This window comes from Castor canadensis, chromosome 7 (genome assembly GCF_047511655.1).
Source record: "Castor canadensis chromosome 7, mCasCan1.hap1v2, whole genome shotgun sequence".
Taxonomy (NCBI): domain Eukaryota; kingdom Metazoa; phylum Chordata; class Mammalia; order Rodentia; family Castoridae; genus Castor; species Castor canadensis.
The window spans coordinates 77014490-77041470 of NC_133392.1; the positions used below are offsets into that span (position 1 = coordinate 77014490).

A 26981-nucleotide genomic window follows, 5' to 3' on the forward strand; every position below is an offset into this window, starting at 1 on the left:
CAGCGGCCCAGTTTGCTTTATTGTGGCAGGCCTCTGAGTCCCAGGGCCCCCGAGATGGTACAGATGCTTCTGAGTCAACTGCCTGCAAATTGGTCTTTGAAGGGTTTGCCTGGACAGGAGGAGGTGTGGGGACTTGTTATGAAGACTTCCTAGCAGAGCAGTGGTCCTGGGGAGGAAACGCATTTTACCCCAGAAATTCAAGCCCATGAAATCGACTTTCCCTTTCCAGCATTACCATGTCAGCATGGCTGCTGGTTCCCAGGTGTCTACATTTCATAGACATACAAATGATGTTCCATTTATGTGAACTAATTTAACTATTTATTTATTTTTGGGAGGAACTTGTAGTTTTTTTGGTTTTTGGTGGCACTGGGGTTTGAACTCAGGGCTTCATGGTTGCTAGGAAGGTGCTCTACCACTGGAGTCACACCACCAGGCTTTTTTTTTTTTTGCCCTTGTTAATTTTGAGATAAGGTCTCACTTTATGCCCAGGCTAACTTGGACTGTCATCTTCCTATTTATGCTTTCCCACACAGCTGGGATGACAGGCAGGTACCACCATGCCCACTGGTTGAGATGGGGTCTCAAAGGCTTTTTGCCCCATCTAGCATTGAAATGCAATTCTCCTGATCTCAGACTCTGGAGGAGCTAGGATTACAGGTGTGAGTCACTGTGCCCGACTAATCATTCAACTCTTGACACTGCCACTTAACAAATTCTTTGTTTTGTTTTTGTTTTTCAAATTTAAATGCATATTTTAATTAATACATTTGTTAATATTTCCCTTTGGGCATAACTGTAAAAAGATTGATCTTGCTGTGGGGTGACAAAGAAAAGAAGATTCTCCTGAGCAAATTAGACATGCCACCAATGGTGACAATTGGGATGGTGGCCAAAATGTAGCTCAGCCAGGACATGTTCTCATTTGTGTTTAGCCTCCTACTCAGCCTCAGTTTGTGCAAAATGGGCATTGCAATAGAGCCAACCTCAAAGACGATGTGAGGAGGTAATGTGGGTGAGTGGAACCCAGCACCTGGCACAGACCAGCCTGCCCCACCCACAGTCGGCCATTGCTCCTGTGTGTTGGGGTTCATGAGCGCTTTCCTCACTTGCTAAATATTTGTCAAAGGTTTACCGTCTACCTAGTAACAGTCATCAGCATTTTTTTTTAGCAAAGTTCCAATGTGTTTTTTTTTCATTTACAAAAGGAAGTGTCAAATATGTCCACTTATAGGATAGAAAACAACAAAAATTCAGACCCATCCAAACCTTTGCACAAAACGTAACACATGAATATCTACTACCTAGAATATAAGAATTTAAACATTTCAGATAAATCAAAACCCCCATAGGCAAAGTCTAGAACCCATTCTTGCAGGGTAACCCATATACCAAATTTAGGGTATACCATTCTTCTGTGTGAATGCATACTTTAATTATATACATATGCACACATCCATTAGTAATATACACTGTAAGATATTTTGTAGACTCACACTGTAGCATGTTTTTACAATTTGTCTTTTTAAACTCAAGATTCCGTTTCTGGGCTTTATCCATGTTGATACTTTTGGGTCTATATTTTTTCGTGTTATATAATATTCCATCATATAAATATGCTACAAACCATTTATTGTCCAATTGATACATATTATGTTTCCCCCAGTTTTATCACAATCACACCTAAATATTTCTTGTCCACCTTGTGCACCAGCATTCTCTAGGAGTGGGATTGGGGTTGTAGGTGAGCCCTGTCAGCTGTACTAGATTTGGTTTTGCATACACCCCGAGAGGGGCTTTTGTAGGTTACACTCCATCAGTGGAGTGGGGGGGTCCTGTTGGTATTATCATTTTGCCTGTGGCTTAATTTTCATTTTCCTAATCATTAGTTATTTGCTATTTATTTTACCTTTTATAATTATGCATTGTTTCATTTTGAAAATCAGGTTGTTTTTCTTATTGATTTGCAGAAGTCTGAATACTAATCCTTTGTCAGTTAGATGCATCCCAAATATTTTTTCCCAGTCTATGTCTTGCTTATTCACAATTTGTGGTCTTTTTTAGGAAAGATTTTTAGATGCTAAATCAAAAAAAAACATTAAAATGGGTTACCCTTGAGATTTTCATACTTTCCTAACCTTTTCTGGATGGATGGGTTCAGCTCAAAGAAAAGTCCAGCGAGGCTTTGGTGCAGGAATTTAACTGACTACTGTGGTCGCTGAGGCCACTGGGTGCTGGGAATTAGCCCTCTCCCCTGCTGTGGGATCTGGAGATTCACCTGGAAGTCAGGTCAGGGTGTGTGTGGCCGAGGGCAGTCACCTCACCCTGAGCACTGACCTGGGACAAGCCCTCCTCATGCCAGGGCTGGTCCTCCCAGCTGAGGACAGCACGTGGAACACAGAGAAGACATCTGCCTGATGAACAGCAGGCCTGCAGGCAGGATTACTGGGAGCAGGTGCTGAAAAGGGTCTGGTGCTCCAACAAGCATTTGAAAAGTCATGACTTCCCCTAAATAGTACCCTAAATAAAAACGGGGAAAAGTCCACCAAAGAAGATCAAAATAGGACTAGGATAGATAGAAAACAACAACAGGGTGAATTCAGCTATGATAGATTTGCTATATTGTAAGAACTTTTGTAAATTCAACATTGTACAATAAAAAAATAAAAAGAAAACAATGCCACCAACCTGGCCTAGGGAAAGAATTTCCTAAGCCTAGGACTAAAGCCAAAAAAAATAGATTGAGAAATTTGATTTTGTATGAATTTCAGATTTCTCTATAGTCACACCAAATTTAAACTTGCAAACTTGAAATAATTGCAGCTGTATTATAGACCAAAGGTTTTTGCATTTTAATGTATAAATAGCTCTTTTAAATAAACAAGAAAGTAACGAAGACCCTTTCAGAGTAATAGGTTAAGAATAAAAACAGGCAATTCAAGAAGCTGGAAAAGCATTTATTCACTGTAGTCATCAAAAGACTGCAACTGAGATGAGATGTTTTTCTTTCACTAACTGAACAAGCAGTGCAGCTGCTCTATGTGGACCTGGATGTAAAAAAGCCATGGAGCCCATGGCATGTACTGTAGTAAAGTCTGTGCAGACAGCAGACTCGTGATGTGTACCAAAGCATCAATGAAAGGACATTCTTTAACCTGCAAACCAACTTTTTAGAATTTATTTGAAGGAAATACTTGAACAACCAACACTAAGATACATGTGTAAGATTTGAAAATTGTGCCCTGTGGTTTGGATGTGGTTTAAGTGTGACCCCAATGGGCCCCCGGTGTGGTGATGTTGAGGTGGTGAGACCTGTAAGAGGTGGAGCCTACTGGAAAGTCATTAGCTCATGGGAACATCACCCTGGGAAGTGATTAGGGCTGCTGTCTTAGGGTGAGTTCTCACAAAAACAAATTGTCATAAAGCAATTCACCCCATGTGCCTGGCCCCTTCTGCACATGGTTGTATCTGTTTCTACTTCTCTGCCATGTTGTATCACAGCCGAGAGGCCCTCACCAGAGGTCAAACAAATGAGGCCACCTGATCTTGGATTTTCAGCCTCCAAAACTATAGGTGGAATAAACTTCTTTTCTATATAAAGTACCAGCTTCAGGCATTTTTGTTGTAGCAACAGAACAGAACTAAGATACTGTATGAGAAGAAGTAGTGAGACAGCTGATTGGGGTTAGGAAGATGAGAGAGCAACCTAGAGAATCACTCAGGATTTGTAGCGGGCAACTGGGCACTTGGCAGGGCTGTTTCCTGACATGTGCAGTAGGTCTTGGAGCAGGTGATAGATTAGGTCCCGTGTGTTTAACATTTCAGGATCGTGGATCCAGTGGGAGATGTCCAGGCCAATGGCCTGTGTGGGTCTGGAGCTCAGTGGGAAGCTGAAGGATTTTAGGCACTGGTGTGAATGTCAATGTCATGGTTGGAGACTGCAGCAGGGGGTGATGGGGGCTTTGGACACACCTGGCTTGGGCTGCCAGGAGGGAGGCCAGGTTCTCATGCTGACCCCTCTGATGGAATCCTGTTTGTCACACGCCAGGCCTGGGAGCACTCTGTGGGCATCATCTGCTTTCCCAGTCTGCAAAGGCTGGCAGAAGATGTTTCAGACCAGCTTGCCCAGGAAATACAGAAGGCGCTTGCCGGGAAGCCTGCAGGTAAGAGGGAGGAGCTGGAGCACCTGCAGAGCAGAGCTGCAGAGGCCATCCCTGCTGCTCCCTCCCCTGCCTGGAGCAGCAGTGTTGGCCTCTGAGTGGCTGGACACAGGGACAGGCACAGACAGGGGCTGGAAGTCTGCTGCTTCTGGGACCTGGACACTCACAGACACACACACAGTCACACTACACACTGCCCACACAGACACATGCGGCCACAATACACACTGCACACACAGACACATGCAGCCATATTGTGCACTGTACACACACCAGACACACATGGTCATAATGCACAGCACACACACAAACACATGCAGTTATGCTACTCACCTCACACAGACACATACAGTCACGATAGACATTGGTCACACTACGCACTACATACATAGATGTAAACAATGACATTACACATGGCCTACACACTGTCATGCTCCATTGTACACATAGACACACAGAGTCACACTACACACACTGAAATGCTACATACCCCCCTGATTATCCCAAATGCACTGCACACAGACACAGAAAGTCATGCTATACACATTCATTCATGAAGTGACACTGCACACAGCTCGCACACACATATGGAGTCACAGTATGCATACTGCCCATGCAGACATATGTAATCATGCTACACACTGCACATGTGGACACGCAGCCACATGCAATCATGTTACACACTGCACATGGATGTAGAGTCATACTACACACTCAGCACACACAAAAACACTCTACGCTGCACACACAGATACATACGGTCATCTACACACACTGCATACACAGACATACACGTGACACACACACATAGACACTACTCATGGATATTACACACCAACACACACTGCACACAAATGCAGAGACATATTCCTCACAAAGACACACAGATATGCACACACGTCACAAATACAGAGATGCACGAACACACACACACAGTGAGGACAGGGTCTTGGAGAGGATGTGCTAGGGCTGGGGGTGCACCTGTGGGTCAGTGGGTGCTGGTCCAGAGAAGCCAAAGGCCAGAGCCTGTATTGTTTTGGGGTCTCCTGCCTCGCTTTTTCCAGCCATGTGAGCTGGACCTTGGAGGGCAACTGCACCATCGCTGCAGCTGGTGGCTGAGGGGCAGGAGGGAATTCCAGGTGACAGGAAGAGTCTGAGCAGGGTGTGCTTTGCAGTGATTCCTGCCGTGTAAGTGGCTGTATGGTGCAGGACATGGGGTGAAGAATCTGGATTGTGGGGAGTCCATTAGCTGAGGAGCCCTGCCACTCACTTGGCAGCAGGGCGTCATTGATGGTTACTAAATGGGGATGGTGGCGAGATCAAGGCTGTTGTCCAAAGGGATTAATCTGGCAGAGTTTAAATGTTTGCCATAGACTCAAATGGCCTTGGGGTTCATGGGCAGGAGGCCAGAGCCTGCACAGGTGCTCAGTCATATCTCATGGGGACTGGAGACTCTGGATGGGAGGAAGCTGGCAAGCCAGATGCTCCACCGACCTGCTGCTGACATTTTCTTGCAGAACAAGCTCGGGCAGCAGCAGGGCAGTTGCTGCAGTGGAAGGGGGACTTGGATCAGGATGGCTACCTGCTCCTGAAGTCGGTGTATGTGCTCACAGGGACAGACTTGGTGAGTTTCAGGCCCATGGCCTGTGCCTGGAGCTGCCCTTCAACCATGGGCAGGGAGAAGTCCTCAGAGGGGCAGCATGGCCCCTTTTCAGGAAACTGATTGACTCTTTTTCCCCTATGATGGTACACTTTGACCTCAGGATCTGAAATTCAGTTTTGAACCTCACTCTTTTCAGTTGACAAGCTGTGTGTAACTGTAGGCAAATGATATCACTCAGTTATGCTTCTGATTTTAGAATTGGGGCTAATCACATCTCTCCTCCAGGGATTAATATGAGGATATCAGCAGCTGATGGTTACTGACCATTGCCTACACTGGGGCAAGGCTGGGTGTATCCCATGCCTGGTGCCAGCAAATCCTTCCAAGGACCCTGAGTTAAATGGGGATACCATGGGAGTGATGAGAAAACAGGGTCACCTGGGCATAACTCCAGCCATCTAACTTCAGAGCCCCTGCTCTGAGTCACGGTACATACCCCATACTGTGAACTTGGCAGGAGGCCGCAGGGTGGCCATTGCCCCCAGTGCATGGGACATGCAGGTAGTGGGCGGGAGTTTGGATTCAAGCATGGAGCTGGGATAGCAAGGCAGGCAGTGTTGTGTAGGGTGGGCAGCAGCTGATCTCAGATGTTAACTGTAGGAGGGACTCCTGACTTTTCCTCAGAATAATTGATCTGGACCACCACAGGCATGGTGCCTGGAAGCCCAGAGCAAAGGCTTGTCTGCCCCTGAAGAGGACCTCTCTGCAGTCTGAGTGGGGACAAGTCCACCTAAGGGCTGGTTATCCACAGGAGCAGTGGGCCCCACTGTGAGGAAAGCAAGAGCAGCTGGCAGTGAAACCTGTGCAGCCCAGAGAGGCCAGGGACAGCCTCCCCAAATGGGTCAAATAAAGGGGGAAGGAGGACATTATCTTGCCTTGAAACAGCCATCCTAAGTGGTCCCATGATTGCCTGCATTTTATATTTGAAAATTTAGGGAGACTTCTCTGCAGCGCCCACGGCTGTGGGAGCCCGGCGTGGACTGGGGCTCTGGGGCTGAGCTGCCTCTGACATGGGTCACATGTGCTCTTCCTTTGCAGGAAACGCTGGGCAGAGTGGCAGAGTCCGGGCTTCCAGCCCTGCTTCTCCAGTGCCTTTACCTCTTCTTTGCCTTTCCTCTGGAGAAGGATGAACTTTTAGAGAGTGATGTTCAAGGTCAGAGGATGTTTGTGCAGGTGAGTGGGAGCAGAAGCCTGACTTCCCTACACCACGACCTTCCCCACACCACAACCTTCCAGGACCAGACTCTCTGATTCTTTTGGGAGAAGCTTTTGCCTTTGTCAACCCTAATTCCCAAGCTCCTCTGTCCTCCTGAGGGCCCGACTCACCCTCTGCCCCAAGCTCTGCAGTGTCTGGGTGGCTGGAAAATGATTTTTCTCTTTTGCTCTTCACCTCCCGGCTTCTGCATTGCTATGTAGATACCTGGTTCTCTATGCTCTCCTAGAAGATGGGCTCCTCCTCTCTGCCTCCCTGGCTCCTCCTCCAGTCTGCATTCATGGATCCTACCATCCTCCCTGGCATGGGAACCTCTTTCTCTGGCCCCTTCCCTGCTTACAGCAAGTGTGCTCTGCTGGACTCACAAAACAGTAGCCAACATTTTCAAAGTACAGTCACATACCACTTGATAGGAACATTCTGAGAAAAGCATCCTTATGGGATTTTGTTGTGTGAATATCATAGACTGCACTGATACAAACCTAGATGGTACAAGTCAGCCACTCAACATGGCCTCTTGAACATACTATTTCATAGTAAACTGCTTTTTTATGTAGAAAGAGTGTGCTCTGAAATAATGACAAATACATAGTGTATCAAGTACATAAGCCAGCAACACAGTTGTTTATCATTATCTAATATTACGTACTGCACAAAATTACTTTTCATTTGCGGTTCCAGGGATTTGAACTCAGGGCTTTGTGCTTACTACGAAAGTGCTCTACCACTTGAGTTACACCTCTAGTCCTTTTGCTTTTAGTTTAGTTCTGTTTTTTGGAGAGGGTCTGGTAGTACCTTTGCCCAGGATGGCCTTGGGTGGTGATCCTCCTATCTCTATCTTCTCTGTAGATGAGATTATAGGTGTGCACCTCATGCCAGGCTTGGGATATAATTTTTATGCAACTTGCAGAAGATGTATTTGTTTACACAGGCATCACCACAAATGAGTAAGACGTTGTGGTATGACATTATTATGGTGGTCAGGACATCACTACACAACAGGAAGTTTTCAGTTCCATAATAATCCATCCTTGACTAGAATGTCATTGTGCCATACGTAGCTGTACTGTCCACAGGCCTCACATGGGCCATCTCCAGGAGCCTTCTTGCGTCCCTGGGATGTGTGTAGTGTTGTCTCCCTGTCTGTATAAACAAGGTACAGAGAGTGTTTGTGGAGTTGGGGTCACAGAAGTCATGGGTGGAGCTGGGATTGGGGCTGGGATCTGGCATGAATTTACTCAAAGTCACTCTGTTTAGTATTCTGTGATGTCACCTCCTTCCTTTCCTTCAGAAGACCTCTCAGGATGCAGAGCACCAAACAATTTCCTCTTGTTGTTTCCTTCTTTCCCTTCTTCCCTGACTAACTTCTCACCTCCTTCCCATGCCCCTTTCTTGAGAGTTTCTATGTTCTCAGCTTCTGAGATGCCATGTTCTCCAGAGGGATCTTTCTGCTTCTCTGCTTGTGCAGAGGATGGTCAGGAGGACCATGTGCCTTTCTTGTCTCTGAGTGTCCAGTGACTCGGGCAGCAGCTCACACATGACAGGTGCTTACTGGCATTTGAATTTCCCAATGCAACTGGCCACGGTACCTGCCTGGTCACATGAACATCTGTTTTATACTAACTCTCAAACAGAATCGTCATTACTAGAGGGTATGACATGAGTTCTGTTTGTTGAAGCTAGGCATCATTTTGCCCATGTGCAGTTCTGAGTGGTGGCCAGGACACTGCACCAGACCTTTTAATGAGTCTTTACTGTGTGGTTTTTATGTGCCCTGCTGGGAACTAGTGCAGTGCTTGTCTTCCTTTGGATTTCTGGCAAGATGCAAGCCCCAGGTGACAGACTATGTGAATGTTCCTTAAGAGCTTTCATTACTTCATTCCACTAAAACATTTGGAGCTTCTTCTGTGCACAGCACTGCCAGACCTGTGATTACTGCAGCAGACACAGAGTCCTCACTGCTATGGGCGACAAAAGTGGGAGAAGCCAAATGGGGAGTGGGGACAACCCATGAATAAATATATAGTTACCAATTTAGTAAGAGCTACAAAGGAAAGTTGGAGATGTGTTGAGAAGACTGATTTATATGACAGAGTGGCTTTTGACCAGACAGCTGAAGGGTGACTGGGACCAGAAGGCAGCCTGGCCTGGTTAGGGTGGAGAGAAGCAGGGAGTAGATGGAAAAGGAGCAAAGAAATGGTCACCCAAGCCCAAGGTGAAAATCTGGTCACGTGGCCAAGCTACCCCAAGGGAGGCCTGGCCATGGGCTCTGCAACCCAGCCCCGAGGTCACCCACCTTTGGTCCCAGCACCATGCTAGCAGAAGCTAATGCATTCATTCTGATGGACGGAGCTTGTGGTATTTGCTGAGTTGGAAGGAGGTTCCAATGGACCACCAAGCGCCCAAGGGAGAGCTACATTTGATAAAGATAGAGCAGAGACAGGGCTGGTCCATGCACGACACTATGAGCCATGCTGGGGCTTTTGAATTTTAGCCTCAGTAGACAGGACTGTATCAGAAATCCCTCTGTCAACCATCCCGAGATGGATTGGTGGGGTGTGTGTGGGGGGGAGGAGCTTAATTAAGTTAGAGGAGGAGCTGTCATGATTTTATAGAGAAGTAGTTTGAGTGCTGATCAGGAATTTTAGAACACCTTTCTTTTTAAATGGCACAGCATTCTGTTAAGGTTATACCTTAACCATTGTTGCCATTTTTATATTTCCACATGAAAAGACACAGATGTCAGCCACTTCTTTGTTACAGTCATCCCCGCTTATCTGTGGCTTCAGTCTCCCTTGCTTCAGTTAACTGTGGTCCTCAGTCTGAAAATAGAAAATGAAATATTCCAGAAATAATTGCTGTTTTAAATAACTTTTATTATATTTTTATAATTGTTCTAGTTGTTATTAGTTATTATTGTTAATTTCTTAGTATGCCTAATTTATAAATTAAACTTTATCATAGGCATGTATGCATATGAAAAAACAGTACATTGGTCCCTAGGTATCCATGGGAGATTGGTTTCAGGACTCCTGCGGATACCTGAATCTGTGCATACTCAAGTCCTCTATAGAAAATAGCATGGAATTTGCATATAACCTATGCCCACCTTCTCTATACCTCAACTCATCTCTAGGTTACTTAGAATACCTAACACAATGCAAATGCTAAGTAAATACTTGTTCTGTTGTATGACAGGAAAAAAGTTTGTACATCTTCAGCAGACATGCAATATTCTTTCCTGAATATTTTTTCAGCTTTGGGTGGTTGAATCCCTGGACAGGGAACCCATGGATATGGGGGCTGACTGTTTCTCTAGGGCTCAGTAGCACATGGGGTTGAGGCATTTAGGCAATATCTTGCATGTATTGCCCGTAGATAAGGGGACTGCTATATTCTGATTTGGAAAGCATGACAACTGCTTTTTATAGACACTATGGTCTCAGACTTGAGCCACAGCCCTATCTCCCCTTTCGTGGCTGGCTCCACTGATCATGCTGGTGGGAGATAGAAGGTGACCATGCACACAAGCCAGTCCTTCCCACTGAGGCATGCCCATCAATAAAGCAGAGAAGTGGGGATCAAATCAACACAGGAGGGTGGCTTCCTAACCAGAGCCTCCTTGGTTTCTCCTCCTTTCCTTCCTCCTCCTTCTCCTTCTTTTTTCTCAGATGTTGCTCAACATTTGCAGTGAGCCTCAGAGTCTGGAGGGACTTCTCTCAGGAAGCGAGCTCCAGTCTCTCTTGATTGCCACCACCTGTCTTCGAGAGCACAGCTGCTACTTCTGGAAAGAGCCCACCTTCTGCGTGCTGAGGGCGATCTCCAAGGCTCAGAGTCCCAGCATCATCCAATACCTGCAGGGTAGGACTTAGGAGACCAGGTGTGGGCTGTGGGTTCCCTTGAACTCATGGAGGGAAGGCTGAGGTGCACTTTCTACGATGAGACCCTGGAATGTTCTTGTAGCATCAGTGAAGAGGTGAACAGTTAGTTATACCCTGGAAACAATCCTACAGTATGTGGTTCTCTTTGTGAAAGTACTTGCATTATTCACTTTGATGCTCTGTTGATGGAGAGTGAGAAAAGGGGAAAGTCTTTGCACATACTACCAGACAGACAACATGCTGGGTGAATTTGCATATCATCTCATTTATTTCTTTGAGATAGATTTTGGTATGGGGAAAGTGGGAATCAGAGGGGTAGAAGCTCTTGTCAAGATCTGTTTTCTAACTTGGAGATGTCTGATTCCAGCACCTTAGTTTCTGCTCTGGGCCGTATGTCCAGGAGCAAAGGCCAGAGTGTGGACTCTGCTAAGTGACCGCAGGTCCTTAATCACATGGGTGCCTCAGTTCTCTCATCTTTAAAATGGGTGTGACAATACTGCCCTTGGATCTTTGTGATTTTCAATGAGTTGACACATGTGAAGTTGACAGTGCTTGGCACACACTGGTATGAGTGTCACACCATTGTGATTTGGGTTTTATGAGAGGCAAGGTGCCATGGGAGTCAATTCTCTTACCAGTCTCAAAGCTTCCCTTAGCATCAGCTGCCTCCTGTGGACCTAGATAACACCGGAAAGCATAATGTTCACCATGGCTGCTCATGGAATCTCAGGAGAGGGAAGCATGTGAGGCTGGCTCCATGGAGGATGTTTTTGAGGGAGGTTCCCCTCAGTCTTGCCCACTGAGCACCCTTTTCTTAGCTTCCTCAGCTGAGCACAGCAGGTAACCCCCCCCCCACCCAAGGACACTACAATCCTTCCTTTGGGTTGGCTGGGACCAGGCTGGGCGTCTGAGCTGTCAATCTGGCCTGTGTGTCCACAAACATTGCCTTATGGTCTGTCTTTACTGGGATGTCCTGTAACAGGGGCATTAGATGAGGAGAGGCCAGAAAGCCCCATGGTCCTCCAAGTCCCAGTTTAGAGACTCAAAGCTCCCTACAGTGCCAGGGCCAGTGTTCAGTCAAGGGCTGAACTGTGCCTCAACACCTCAGTCTCCCTTGGTCCTCCCCTAGCTAGATTCTGAGTAGATAAGGAAAGGAAGTAGGGGTAGATTGCAGGAGTTTCTGACTATCCTGTCCTCTGCTGCTCAAGACAACAGATCAAAAGGGTTTCACCTAAGTGGGAAACCTGCCACCTGAAGCACTAGGCCCAGAACCTTCTTGACTGAGTGGATGGTTTCTGTGGGCTCATGGAAGGAGTAGGGAAGGCTGGCCTGGCAGTTACCTGCCACATCAGCTACTCTTAGGGCTTCCCTGCCCAAGGTACACACTCCAGGCTCTCCTCAGTCCTTAGTGTTGTCTCCACTTCCACTGGTGTAGCCTTCTTGGCACTCAGAAGAGGCTCCACTCAATTGGAGAACCCTAAAAACAGGAGCTACAGAGGACCAGTCAGATGGCATTCCTCTTCTGACTCACCCCTTCCTGTCTTCCTGTGCTCTGAGTAACCAGCAAGTTCAATGCCAGGCTCACGAGTGGATACCACCTTCTTCTTCCTCTGTGGTTCACTCTTATCCAGCCCCTGGTTTCTTTAGCACCTGAAACACACCATCTTTTCCCCTGCACCTCCTCAGGTTCTCATCTACTCTTCCCTGTACTTCCCTGTACTGAGCTAATTTCTGCTCAGCTGTCAATACTTGGCCCTGCTGTTGCTGTCAAGGTCTTCGGTGATGTTCGGGTCTTGCATCTTATTACCTAGTGACCTGGTCTCCCCTGTGTGCTGGGTAAAAGGAGCAAGGGGCTAAGAGACTGCTTCTCCTGCTTCTCAGGATGGCATTTCCCATGCCTTCTCTTGGATCCAAGAGCCAGCAGGAAATGTTTTAGATTCATTCTCACTCATGCTTGGAACTGCATGGAAGTGGAGGAGGGTGGTAGGGAGGGGGAATGACCATGGCAGAAAGGTTCTTGCTTCCAGGTTCAGCGGGACTGTGTATGTCTCCCACAGCCACCGACTGTGTCCGGCTCTCAGTTCAGAGCCTTTCCAGGCTGGCAGACGCTCTCCCTGCGCCCGAGGTGAGCGAGGCTGTAGTCCTCGTCTTGAGCTTCGTGAAGGATTCCTACCCCATCTCCTCAGCACTGCTCCTGGAGTTTGAGAATGGGGAGGGCTACCCTCTGCTGCTGAAGGTGCTTTTGAAGTAAGTGGCTGTACCTGGTAGAGGGAGAAACGGGACCACCCATGCTGTGCTCTTCGGAATCATTTGGTGGAAGACAGATATTGAAGAGACTCCACATGTCCTCTGAAATACAAAGCTTCCTAGATCAGGGCCAGGGATGCTGCTCACTGAAAAGTAATCCGACATTCAGACTGCAGAAGGGATCAGCTTCCCTGGAGAGCCAGTGGGTGACAATCACAATTGCTTTACCAATTCCACTTGGTGGCACATACCACCTGCATACTGCCAGCCTGACGTTCACAGTCCCTGTGTCTGTAGAGGGCTTTCTGGGGCTGGTGTGTGCCATCCTGACAGTGTGCTTAGGATGCTGGAAGTGTATGGGAACCGTTGCCCTCCAGGAGCAGCTCTTAGCTAATGACTGACAACAGCTGCTGGGCAACTACCCAGGAAAGTTGTTCCTTGGGTGGGCCAGCTCCATACTGTCTCAACTTTCCCAGAGGGACTAACTTAGTTGTCCAAGGAGACACCTCTTCATTATGCTCACCAACTGGCTTCCTGCCCTTCCCAGCCTCCCACTACCTCTCCTCTGCTGGTCGTTTCTGGGATTAACTCAAATGAACTGCTTCTGTCCTAGACCAGGAGGGTCTAGACTAACTTCTTTCACTCTGACTTGCCATATGGTTTTCAGATTGAGCCCAGGATTAGAGAGAGAGCAAGAGATGGAAATTAAAGAAATTCCTTAATAGTTCAAACTCTTCTGAACTTGAGGAGGCTGCTTCAGGGTACAGCTGCATGTGCCCTTTTGGGCTTTGCTTTGCTTCTCTATGGAGTGCAGTTAACCACTCTCTACACAGACTTACAACAGAGTCAAGCTTCAAATGTAGAGCCAGGGACTTGGATGAGGGTGACTGAAGTCCCTTTGTCTATATAATCTCTATAGGGATGTAACAAGGTGACAATACCCTGACGGTCTTTCTCCAAAGGGATGCTAAGAATAAATGTTCCTCTGGACATATCACATTTTATATTAGTCTGATTATGGCTACTGTGGTGCTGTGGATGGCATTTGTATATATTTCTTTGGCTTAGTGGATGGCCAACTTTCCCAGGTTTCTCGTAGAAGGCAGAAAGGAAATAAGCCTGTTCCAGGAAATGTAGGGAAGCAGCCACTCAGCTGGTTGTCTTTCCTTCCTGCCTTAACTGCAGCTATACTGCATCCACTTTCCCTCCTGAAAAGGCAGAGCTGGAATGAGGCTCCAGAGGCCCCACCCCATGGCAGAGCAAGGTAACCCACCTGCCATAAGTAGCTAAACACAAAAGCCACCTCAGGCTAGGCCAGCATAAGGAAATCCATGAAGTCCATTTAGTTCCCATTCTGTTTCCTGCTCTTTGGAAATACTAAGCCTCCCATTTGGGAGGCTCCCCTGCTCTGCTGGTGCCCTAGCTCATACCTTTTGGGAATTCCAGCTGTGGAGAGCAGCTTTCCTCTGAGCAGTGCTATGGTCTGTCATAGGTTCCTCTGTACAGTAGCCTCCCTGCCCCCCAACACACCTGTTACTGGCAGGGAATATGTTCCAAGACCTACAGTGGATGCTTGAAACTCTGGATACCAAGCGTTATACATACCATGATTTTTTCCTATACATACATACATACCTGTGATAAAGTTTAATTTATAAATTGAGCATGGCAAGAGGTTAGCAACAACAATAATAAAATAGAACAATTGTATAACAGTACACGATAACAATAGTTATTTTAAACTTATGAATTGTTTATTTCTGGAACTTTCCAGTTAATATTTTACTGCAGTTGGCTGAGGGCAATTGAACCCTTGGAGTGCAGAACACAGATAAATGAAGACTGCTGCATCCCAGTTGCACTTTTTTTTTGGTGGGACTGAGATTTGAACTCGGCCTTGTGCTTGCTAAGCAAGTGCTGTAGCACTTGAGTCACTCCGATAGCCCCCAGTTACACTTCTTTAGATCTAAGATAAAGTGACATTTCCCTGGCACTGTCCTTGCCTTTGATGCTGAATTGCTTCTGGCTGGAGACCTCTGGAGTCCTCTCCAGCATGGCAGATCTGTGAGGAGCTCCATGCACAATGCAGCTGCTTCATCCAAGAAGTGCAGGTTGCTGACTTCATCTGTCCCCACAGGTATGACGGGCTGACCCAGGATGAAGTGGATCCCCACCTGGAGGAGCTCATTGGGCTGGTGGTGTGGCTGACAACGTGTGGGAGGTCAGAACTGAAGGTGTTTGACAGCGTCACTTACCCTCAGCTGGAAGGCTTCAAGTTCCATCAGGAGGCTTCTGGTGGGTCCTTCTCATGTCCCTCGGGGACTGATAGAGATAGTGTTGTGTCCTCATAAGGATATGCAGGTCTCCCTCGATTCTGTGTGCACCTGTCAGTGATGTGGGAGCATCTGATTCTCCCATAAGCTTTGGGAAGGTGACCTGTGGGTCTTAAATCTTCTTTCCACACTTTCCAGCTGTGAAACTGCCTTTTTGCACATGAGGAAGTTGGTTTTGTGTGGAGCTTAGAAGAAGCATTGCTTAGTAAAGGCAAAGAAAGACTCTCTCAATGGTAGTAGCCTCTGATTCCACCTCCACCTTGGGTGTCCCTTATGCTATGCCACTTGCTTCAATATGGGGACTAATGACCCTGAGTCAACCTTCCAGCCTCAGAGTCAGTGATTTCTCACTACTTTGAGATATTGATTGGCTGATGATTGCAGTGAGCATGTTGATACTGTTTGAGAGGCAGGTACTCTGCCCCATGCTGGGTGCCAGCATGAACAGGCACCCAGCATGGAAAGACTGTCAAGCATACACTGAACCATGATCTGCTGGATCACCAGGTGATAATGGCATCAGACACAGTGGTGACTTCTGGTGGGTCAGTCAGGAAACCCTGCACAGAGGTGCCTGGTGGAGGGAGTTTTGAAGGCTAGTGTGGGCTGTCTAGATTGAAGGGAAAGGAAGGAAATTAACAGGAGACAGTACAGCCTAGGGAAGAAACAGTGGCCTGAAACAGCTGGGCCAGTTGGGTGAGAGCTGCCACAGACCTGGGGCCAGAGGTGGCAACTGTAGGGAGAGACAGTAGCTCTGAAGTTGGTAGGCACCAGGTGAAGAAGGGCCGTCAGAGGGAATTCCAGAAGATGCAGAGGGACCGGAATAAGGGTGAGAGGATTCCTAGATCAGGGACTGTCAGAGTTACAGAATTCTCTCTGGTATCAGAGACAGAGAGATTCTGACATAGTCTCTGGGTGAGAGAGAACAAACCTTCACCTTCAAGTGAGAAAGGGTGGGAGGATTAGGAGGATGTATTCCTTAATAGCTTATCTAGAAATGAAACTGACTTTGCTCAGTCACCTTCAACATCATTCAATTTTAATCTGTTGAAACCGATCTATTCATTGGAAAAGCCCTATCGTACAATTTTAAATCAGAAGAAACAAGTCAAGTTATTTTTGATCATATAGTTTATTTACTTGATATATCCCCAATATTACATCTCGACACGTAGTCAATCTGAATGATCATTAATAAGATAGTTTCTTCCATTTTCTTTGTGTTATCCCTTGGAAATCTGGTGTGTGTTTGGCCCTCAGGGCACATCTTGGTTCAAGTGGCCACAGCTGGGGTGCACAATTAGCCAACATGTCTTTGATAACTACAGCCATTTTCACATCCGGGGTGGCTGGATTTTTCTGGATTTGAAAAGCATGTATTCAAAGAAGCTGAAAACAGAAACTTCTGATATATGTGTACTAATGATAATGTGAGCACATATTGCTAGACAAAAGCAGAAGAGATAACTTGCAGGATTATTTTTGTTTTTACCTTCAGGAATCACCGTTAAGAATCTTCAGGCCTTCCAGGTTCTGCAGAATGTTTTCCACAAAGTCAGCGACTCTGTCCTCTGCACACAAGTCCTGTTGGCTATCAGGACCATGTGGGCCTGGAACCCTAGAAACTTCTTCCTGCTGGAGTGGACGCTACAGCCCATCTCGCAATTTGTGGAGATTGTGTCTCTGAAGCCAACTCCGGTGCAGGTGCACTTTTTCCAACTGCTGGAGACCCTTGTGTTCAAGCTGCACTATGTGCCCCATGAGATCCTGGGGAAGGTGCAGCGTTTGATCAAGGAGAGTCCCGAGCTGTCCTGCACCCTTGTGGCTCTGCAGAGCATCCTTAGGATCACGGGCAGTGACCCGCTCTTCACTGACATCTTCCGGGACTCCGGGCTGCTGGGCCTGCTGCTTGCCCAGCTGCGGAAGCAAGCCAAGATCATGAGGAAGTCAGGTGCCTCCCCAGAGCATCAGCAGGGGTGGGCAAGTGGGCGGGGGTCAGCATTAGGCCAGGCCTGGTTTGCATGCCAATCTGGCTGTACCTCAATGTAGCAGAGAAAGGAGTGTGCCCATGTCCCTGGACTGCATGAGGGTCAGAGAAGGTGCCCCAGGGACACATGGCTTTAGGAAGAACGGGTAGCCACTCAGACTTTCCCATGAAGAAGTGAGAGGGATGGATACAACTTTAAATGGACTCTTGGAGACTCAGGCCCTGGAGATTCTCAGTTTTCAGATATCTCCTGTGCTAGACATTGTCTGGGTATCCAGATGGGAGATGGTAGTGGCCATAGGTTCTCAGTAATGGAAAGAGAACAGGAGCCTGGAGAGGCCTGGGGTTCTAGGGCCCTTCTTAGGGTCTGCTGGATGTGGCTATGCTGTAAAGGGGTCGCCAGGGCCTTGCTGGCCTAGAATGTTCCTCCAAGTTTATTCCCACTTACTATGCCCTGCTGGGCTGTACACCTGTGCTGCTTGTGTGCATCCCTGACCACTACCTCCATACCTGAGGTTTAGACCACCCAAAATTCTGATGTGTAAGCCTCAGCAGCCTCTGCTGCCCCTGTGGGACTCTGGGGTTCCTTCTGCCCTCATGGGAGTGCATAGTGGTCAGGGGTTGTGTTGTGTTATTGCCTCACTATGCCCCCCTCCAAATACTCTGCTGTCTATGTGGGAGTCTGCAGTCCTCACCTCCAGTGATTTCCAAATAGGAAGCAGGGCACAAAAACTTCATTCTGTATTCCTTCTGGCTGTCCCTTGATCTGTCTACTTCTGCTGCTCTAGGATACCAACCTGGTGGACAGATGCCAGGACACAAGAATCTGGCCACTTAAACCTCTCCCCCACCCTTTCCTCCTCTCCTTTTCTTTCTTCACTGCACTGCCTGGGAAGGTCTGGGAGCTCTCTAGACTTAGAAGCTTTTGAAATTCTGCTTCAGACATAAGGCAAGGTACTCAGTCTGTTTCCTGGGACTCTCTGAGGTGAAGAAGCTGAGGGAGAGAGCCAGTCTGGGTTGGAATCCTGGCCATGGTACTACAGGATGTTCTTCACCTGTGTGAGACGGTTTCCTCCTCTGTAAAATGAGGACAATATATATATATTAATATATATATTTAATATATATATTTATATCCTCTCTCTCTCCTTCCTTCCTTCCTCCCTTCCTCCCTTCCTTCCTTCTTTCCCCTTTATCTCTCTACCTACCTACCTATCTATCTATCTATCTATTGAGAGAAAATGCTAGATTAGTTCTCCCTTCCTCTTTGTATCAAGCCATTCATCCCACTGGGCCACCCTCATGACCTCATCTAATGCTAACTACCCACCAAAGGCCTCACCTCCAAATACCACCGACATATGAACTTAGAGAGTAAGTTTTCAGCACATGAACTTTTGGAGGACACAGTCAAAGCATAGCAAACTTCTTGCCTTAAATCCCATCATGAATGAGGTTAACATATTGCCTCCCTTGCTTTCTTTGGTGTTTAGCAAGAAGTCTTTGCACAGTCTTTGTTTAGTGTTTCTATGTTATCCTAGCTAAGTGTTGCTTTTCAGCAGCCTAAGAGCAAATTTTCTTTTAAATCCAATTCCAGACCTATGGCCATTCCTAGGAGAGTTGTGCTTTGTTTTTAAATGTGTCTTAATGATTCTTAGATATTTTGTTTCCTGGTTAATAAACTCTTCTTGTACTCATTCATTTACTCATTCTTCATCCTCCAAATATGTACTGGGCTTCCAATTTGTTCAAGCCAGTTCCTTTCTAGTGCTGGAATACAATGGTGAATGAAGAAATCTGGTTTTGCTTTCACGGATCGGCTATTCATGCCGGAAGCTCTTGAGCTGCTCCATAGCTTACTCCATGAGCTGATAGCCCTCCCTATCCCAGGCATGAATGGCAGACCACAAAAGGAAGATCAGGGAGTCTAGGGCAATGCTTGTCAAAGAGTGGTCATTTGGCCAGTTCTACCAGCATCTCTTGGGAACATGTTAGAAATGCATATTGTAGGATCTTATCTGAGACCTACTAAGTTAGAAATTTTGGGGATGGGATCTAGCATGGAGCTCTGGATTTTAACAACAAACCCACCAAGGGGATTCCGATGTGCTCAAGTTGGAGAACTATTGTTGTTGGTGGTGTTAGGGTTATATCTTATGAATTGGGGGGCTCATTCCCTTATAATGGAAGCATTGCTTTCACATCACCTTAAAAGAATAGAAAAACAATGGAGTCAGAGATTGTGGGTCACACCATGTCTTCTTAAAATTGTTTTGTGGTTGTGTTGATTCTTCAAAATGGCAGGAAACAAAGAGTCCAGTTCTGGCATTCAGGATTCAGAAAGAGAACTTACCTGTGTAATGCTGAGAACTGTGGTCACACTTCTGAAAGGCTCTGTTCGGAACACAGGTAAGGATATTACCAGTTTTGCCTTTTCACTGTTGAGAAAAATATTTACTATTTCCTGGTTACTACTCAAAGCTTATATTCAAGGAATTACCAATGCTAATGCTGTGGGCAATATCCATTTGCTGTTTTGTAATCATTTGTACATTAGTAGATGCCTTGATTAATGGTTATATATATATATATTTCTTTTTTGGGTGGTGATACTGGGGTTTGAACTCAGGGCCTTCATGTTTGCAAGGCAGGCACTCTTACCACTTGAGCCACTCTGCCATCCCAGTTGATAGTTTTTACTTAAAAATTTTATTATTAGTACTATCATCATCATCACTGTTACTGCAGAGCTGCGGATGGAACTTACCTTGCATAACGCTAGGCATGGGCTCTATCATTGAGCTACATCCCCAGCTGACATTTTCTCTTTCTAAGGTTGTAAAATGAGGGTGGCGAGCAAAAAGACTGTGCTTAATCTAGTATTTTCTAAATTAATGAGACCATAGAGCCCCCCTCCTCCTTTTTTCAAGTAAAATCTGTTAACACCCCTCTGCAGGGATTATAGATGCTTTTTTAGAATCAAAAACTAAACTCTTTTTTTGAGGAATATAATATGATGTCCTCTCAGTCAGGAATGAATCTAGCAACTCCAGCCATCCTGATTTTTTTAGCTTCCTAATATTATGTGGTTTCCCAGTTTTTTAAAATATATTTTTTGATACAATATGAAACAGTTGTACCAATGGTCATATCAGTGGGCAATGGGTTTTGGTGATTTAAGCATCTTTAGTTGAGATCTTCCTAGATTACCTATACTAAGTGTAAAAGACTATTATTTCATCACAGCAGCGTGGAGTCAAATATCCCCTGGAGGTGCCAGGAACATTCATATTCCTAGGTTCCCCCCCCCCCCCCCCCCGCCCCGGGCATGCAATTAGTAGTAGGTCAAGGTAGAGTTCAGGCGTCAACTTTTAAGCAGGTCTCCAAGGTGATTTCCATGCAGTGGGGACATGGCCCCTAACTGGAGCAGTCCTGCCCAAATCCACAAGTCCTTTGGTCAAGTTAATTCCAGTTTTTTATTCCATGAGCATTGCTGTAAATATCAATTCTGGGGAGGAAATATTTAGGAGTACTTTTAAACAAAAACATGTCACCAACTAGATTCTTTAATTTTCTCCCTAAGAAACTACCTATGAATTAAATGTATTTTTAACTTAAATTCTGGTTTGATTTCTATAAGAATTTTGGCAAAGAGAGAATTGTCCTTGGCCCTGGATTAGAGAATTATAAAGGAAATAAAGAGAGGGCTAGATCTAGTTAAAGTTTGTTTTACTTAGGTTTCTAAAAGCAAAGGAATCCCCCCTGCCTTCTTTTTCTTCAAGACTACAATACATTGTTATAACTGTAGTCATAATCTTGTACAATAGAACTCTTGGATTTATTCCCCCTATCTTGAACTTATCCCCCATGGGGGGGGAATAATTGTCAAAGGAGGTTTTTTTTTTCTCAAAAAAAAAAAAAGAATGTTTACTGGTGAATAAAGCAATTTTCCTTTTTGATTCTCAGCTTCACAGTTTCTCTTTTCCTCTCCCCATTTCAATCCATAATAGGTATGCCTTACAAAAGTAGCAAGCAAAGGTATATGGTGGATGGACTTCATACATTTACATGAAATAGAAGAAAGGAACCTCTTAAAATTGCTTTAACTGGGCAGGGAGGGGGTAAAGGGGGAGAGTCTGTGGGGGTGATCTAACCAATGTACAATATAAACATATTTAGAATTGTCACAATGAATCCTCCCTGTACAATTAATATATTCTAATAAAAATAATATTAAAAAACAACACAAAACAATTTACCAATGGGGAAAAGAAAAAATGGAACAAAATTAACTTGGAAAGTTGTAAGAAAGAGCTTTCCTTGTCATTGAAACTAAGTTGCCAAGGTGCCCTAGCTCTAGCCCCATCCTGTCTGTCTGGCTCACAGTTGTCCTGAAAGACCATGGCATGGTACCCTTCATCAAGATCTTCCTGGATGATGAATGCTACCGGGGGCCTTCGCTCAGCATCTTGGAGCAGCTGTCAGTCATCAACGCAGAGGAGTACATGAGCATCATCGTGGGTGCATTGTGCTCCTCCACTCAGGGGGAGCTGCAGCTGAAGCTGGATCTCCTGAAGGTGATTTTCAGTCCTCTTTTGTGATTGGCTTTCCCATGGATAAACACAAGTGAGCTACATTTGTTCCTGAATTGGTTCGCTCAGTTGGTCACTGTGTTAGATAAGTAGTACACCAATCTAGGTAGTGTTCGCTGCTGCAACAAATGAATCCCATATCCTCAGTTGCCTGACACATTAGAAATTTCTTTCTTATGCAGCATGTAAGCAATGATTGGAGTTGTGGTAGCTATTTCCCAGCAATGCTGTAAACTATGAATCAGCAGTGACCAAATGGCTGCCTTGCTGACTCGATTTATTGAGCATCTACCAATGACTAGACCTGGAGCTGGAGTGCCTGGGACATACAGCAGAATGAGATACAGTCCTTGCCTTCTGGGAGCTCTGCAGCGTGGCAAGTGATGTGGTTACATGCCAGTGCTGTCTTCTTACCTGGAGGAAGGGTTGCAGAGGACAGTGTGTGGCTGGAAAGGCAGTAAAAGGCAGTCAAAAGTAAGAGGGCAGTGGGTACAAAGGGACAAGCAATATTCGGTTGTCATGGCTAGATAGCAGAGAGGAGTATATGTTTTTGTAATATTGCTAATAATTATCAAATTATATAATATAAAGAAATATAAAAATATCAACCCTGCTATACTTTCATAATTTTGTTGCATTTTCTTTTCATTTCTTTTGTCTTTGTGCTTATGCCTTCTAAAAATTCTCTCTCCCTCTGTTTTTGTTTTATGCCATTCGAAGGAAGTAAATGTGACAACCTCCTAGGGTATGACCAGAACTTCTCACATCTGTGTGTAACATGACCCCAAATGAAACACATGCTCACATTTCCTTAACATGCCACACCCTATTTCCCTATTTTTGATGAATTAAAAAAGTACAAAGTTGTTCTGACTTCCCAAATTTGGTAAAAAAAAAAACAAAAACAACCTGACTGACTTAGTTAGGGGTATTTTTGTACAAAACCTTTTCAATCTGTAGGAAGTGGTGTTTGGGTCATTGTACCTACTTTATTTCTTCACAAAGGCAATGGCAGACATTGGTGTGAATGGTGCCTGTTACCACATGGCGGAAGCCTGCAGTTCTTGATGTGGCCAAGGTATCGTGAGTGATTTATCCAACAGTGACATCGTGACCTATAATTAGAATGTGTTTTACAGACAGGAACTCAAACAGGGCCAAAAAATTCAGTGAAAGTGATTTGTATGAAACCAAAAAGGTAAATGCCTTTTGAAAGGCACTGGAGTCCCATGAGTATGTAAGGCAAGGAATCTCTAAATCAGGCTATAAAGAAGGGTGAGAGGCATCAAGAATTAATGAGGGCTGGGTGGGTGTCTCCGTGATAGAGCCCTTGCCTAGCATGCACAAGACCCCTGCTTCCACCCATAGCAGGGTGGTGGGGACCTAATGAAAACTTAGTACTGGGAAAGAGCTTAGATTCATGTGGCCTAGTTTTCTTGTATTGCAGGTAGAGATACCAGGAGCTCTTCACTGACTAAACTAATATCACCCAACTGCTAAATGGTGAAGTTAGTTTGTATCCAAGACTAGCAACTGAAAAATCAAGTGATCTTTCCTCTCTGTCAAGCTGTTTATTGCATTTCTCCTCATGTATCTATGTTCAGCCTGATTTGTGTGTGCGGTTAGGAGCAGGGAAGGCGGGACCATACAGGTCAGGACTTTGGTTTTCGATTGAGTGAATAATTATTTCTGACACTTTAATATTGAAATCTGAACAAACCCACAGAGAACAAAGTTTTGCTTTGACTTAGTTTGAAATAAGTATTTTTGCGTCCAATGTAGAAAAGAGGACTCTGCTCACAGAGAGTTCATCTTGTTTACTCTGCAGCCCAGAGGCGGCTTTATTGGAGTGTTAGCCCCTTGGGCAATAGCACTGAATTTCTAGAATTAGCAATGTAAAGCCATTATGGTGTTTTACAGATTCAATATCATTTCAAAATCATACCATCAAGAGAGCTAGTAAGGAATACGTACTCAATGAGTTTATTTAACAAAGTCAGAGCCTGTGTTCAGTGTGCTATCTTCTCTCCATGGGCCAAGGCACTTATGGGCAGTTAGAGGTCCCAGGAGCTGCCATTGCCCTCCAAGGACCAGGGATGCTAACATACTGCTGCTCCAGTGGGCAGTAGAGAGGGACTGGCCCCCCGAGCCTCATCCAGATTCGCCCACTGCCAAGTCACAAGAGTAACTAATGAACAGTCATTGGAATCTGATGAAGGATCTGCAATTTTTTCCTAAATTATCTGAGAACTCCTTGAAACTTTCAAACAAAGATGTAAAATAAACTTTCTGGCTGGATTTCTCTTTTCAGAAGCTGAGAGCTGGCTGTGCCCACTGGCATTGCACCTACTCAGTGGTTTAGGTAGAGGATGACAGGGAAGTGCTGTAGTGTGGGGACTTGAAAGGCAAGGGGGCAGACAGTGTCCCTTCCCCATAAGGGGTTGCCACACTCTGGCATCACTCCTGTGTTCCCTGCCTGTGGCAGAATCCATCAGCCACTCTGGAGAAGATGAATTGAGGGCAGATGTTTCCAAAATCCAGTGGCGCTTCCATACCAACAGTGAAGCCACGTGACTGCACCACCAATTCTGGCAACTGGTAACTGAGTTAAAGGATAATATAAGCAAATGAATTTCCTCCCCATGGCCAGTGGGACTGTGATTGGGTTATGCACAAATTCAGATTGATTTGCTAATATACATTTAGCTGTTCAACTCTGAGCTTAATTACATTACCTCACCAGTCTTCCAGCATGACACATGGAAAATTATGAGGAATAACAAAAAATAGAATGTGAAATAAATCCTGTTAGTCCTAACGCAGTTAGCGCTTTGCAGCAGACATCCATTTTATAGATTCAAGCTGGAGGAATACTAACTCCGAGACGATGACATGGTAACTGAGTTAAGGAAGAGAAAATGTGTTTAACGCTGACCTTTCTTGAAATGTGTCAACCCCAGCCTGATTACTTTGACTTCAGCTGATTAAATTTACTCCTTTCTGCAGATTTGAAACCCTATGTGATGCATTATCATGCAAAGTTGAGTGACAGTAATGGGGACCCTCCTCCTAGGCCCCCAGTTCCTGACAAATCGTTTCCCGAAGTAGCGAAGTATTTATTTTCCTTTATGATAGAAATGTTTCTCTTTAGTTGCTATGAAATTAAGCCTTTGTAATTGGATTTTGGACTCTTTACTTTATGACTCTGCAAATATGAAATTAACCCCATCCCAAGAAATAATAGAGCAGTCTACGTTCTAATGAGATTACCTCCATTTGAGATAATGACTCTGAATTTAATAAATCAAACAAAGCAACAATTAAGGACAGCCATTCTTTCCTCCTCCCCCTCCCAACTGCAGGGGAAGAAAGCAGCCCTCTAAGCATTACAGGTGACAGTTGTCTGAGAGACACAGATCATAATGGGAACTGTTTCTGAGTTGCTTTTCTTTTAAAATATCAACTCTCAACACTCTGAAGGATGGCACTCTTCTAAAAAGTTTCTGGTATCAATTTGGACAACTGAAGAGTGGTTCCTGCAGGGAAGAGGGGGTTCTGTGGTTGTCCAGTGTGAAGACAATTGCCTATAAACTGATTTGTTTTGTTTTCAAATCATCCTCCCTCTTTGTATTTGTTTTGTTGTGTGCCATGAGATAAACAGAAGAATTTCATTCATCCCAGTTGCTTGAAAAGCCCTCACATAAACTTAGACTGTTTAACATCATAGAGATTAAGATTTCTCAATGTCTTTGATTTATTTTTCACGGCACATGTCATGTGACCAGGCACAAGGTCAGGTTCCGATAGTGAGACTGACGCATCCTGTATATACACCAATGTGCATCCTGCCACATGGATTATCATCTAGAAGGAAGGGGCCAAAACCATTGCACACTTCAGTGCTAGAGTGGGTTTCTTACTCAGCTGAAGAAATAATTCTTGGTTGGGAGTGAGTTGCTCACCCAGGGCAGGCGTAGGTGCCTTTCTGCTATTGCCTGTCCTGCTGCAGGCTTCCCAAGGTGGAGCCAAGCAGCTGCAGTGACTCTGACTACACAAAGAAAGGCCTAGCTTGGTCTTCTCCATGAGCATCACTTTTCTGGAACAAACTCCTTCTGGCAACATGCATGCTTATCTTAAAGGACATGTCTACAAATGCACATCTCTCCGGTTTTGAGCCAAATTCACCCTTGTTAGGCCACATTCTGTCCCACAAGGAAAAAACAGTACCATCCCCAAGTCCTTAACCTTTCACTTTGCCTCCATTTTACTGGCAGTCTGGAAGATCTATTTCCCTAAAGTCTACCTGAGGACTCTGATTTGAGTCAGAATGGATGGCTCTGGTGTTGAGTTTTTTCAAAGAGCCAGAAAGCAATCCATTACTCCATACTTTGAGCTGTGCAGGAAGGGTTATCACTGCTTATCACAGTCAGGCATTTTCTCCAGCTGGGAAAGGAGCCGTTGACCCGTATGGGTAAGGATGAATTTTAATCTTCACTTTATACTGCTGATCCATTTTGAACATAACAATGGACTTAATGCCTTTCTAGGACCTCGCTGCTATAACCTTCATCTTGTTTTTCGGTTTCTTAAAATGTCCTAGACCAGGTGGTAGGAGCTCATTAAGGGGTTCTTGGCCACCATTTCTCTGACTTTTTTGGATTTTGACAGAATTCTCATCTGTGTGTGTCAAAATAGTCCAGGATTAACTAGTGTCCTCTTAGCTGATGCATGGGATTGACTGTCAACCAACTCGGGTTTCTTGTATTGGGGTATATTAGAAAACAAAATGTGAGTGTTGGGAGCCACACATTATGTTGTTGCAGATAGACTTGTGTTAGGAGTTAGGTTAGGGTACTAGCATTTTAGACAGAGCTGGAAAATGACCTTCCCCTCCAAGAGTGCATT

General features: G+C 45.3%; 1 protein-coding gene across 9 annotated transcripts in view; it reads left to right on the forward strand.

Annotated features, from left to right (window-relative positions):
• The window catches only part of Wdfy4 (WDFY family member 4), a 293488-nt gene that overhangs the window by 29124 nt on the left and 237383 nt on the right, over positions 1–26981 (forward strand). For 8 of the 9 annotated variants that reach the window (XM_074079382.1, XM_074079385.1, XM_074079383.1 and 5 more), the window contains exons 3-11: positions 4049–4163; positions 5678–5784; positions 6862–6996; positions 10708–10897; positions 12975–13164; positions 15302–15459; positions 16996–17448; positions 19789–19893; positions 21871–22061. In XM_074079382.1, coding sequence (XP_073935483.1) covers positions 4049–4163; positions 5678–5784; positions 6862–6996; positions 10708–10897; positions 12975–13164; positions 15302–15459; positions 16996–17448; positions 19789–19893; positions 21871–22061 — 1644 coding nt within the window. Of the gene's footprint in view, positions 1–4048; positions 4164–5677; positions 5785–6861; positions 6997–10707; positions 10898–12974; positions 13165–15301; positions 15460–16995; positions 17449–19788; positions 19894–21870; positions 22062–26981 lie in introns of those variants that run through there. The other variant, XM_074079391.1, reaches the window with a different exon arrangement.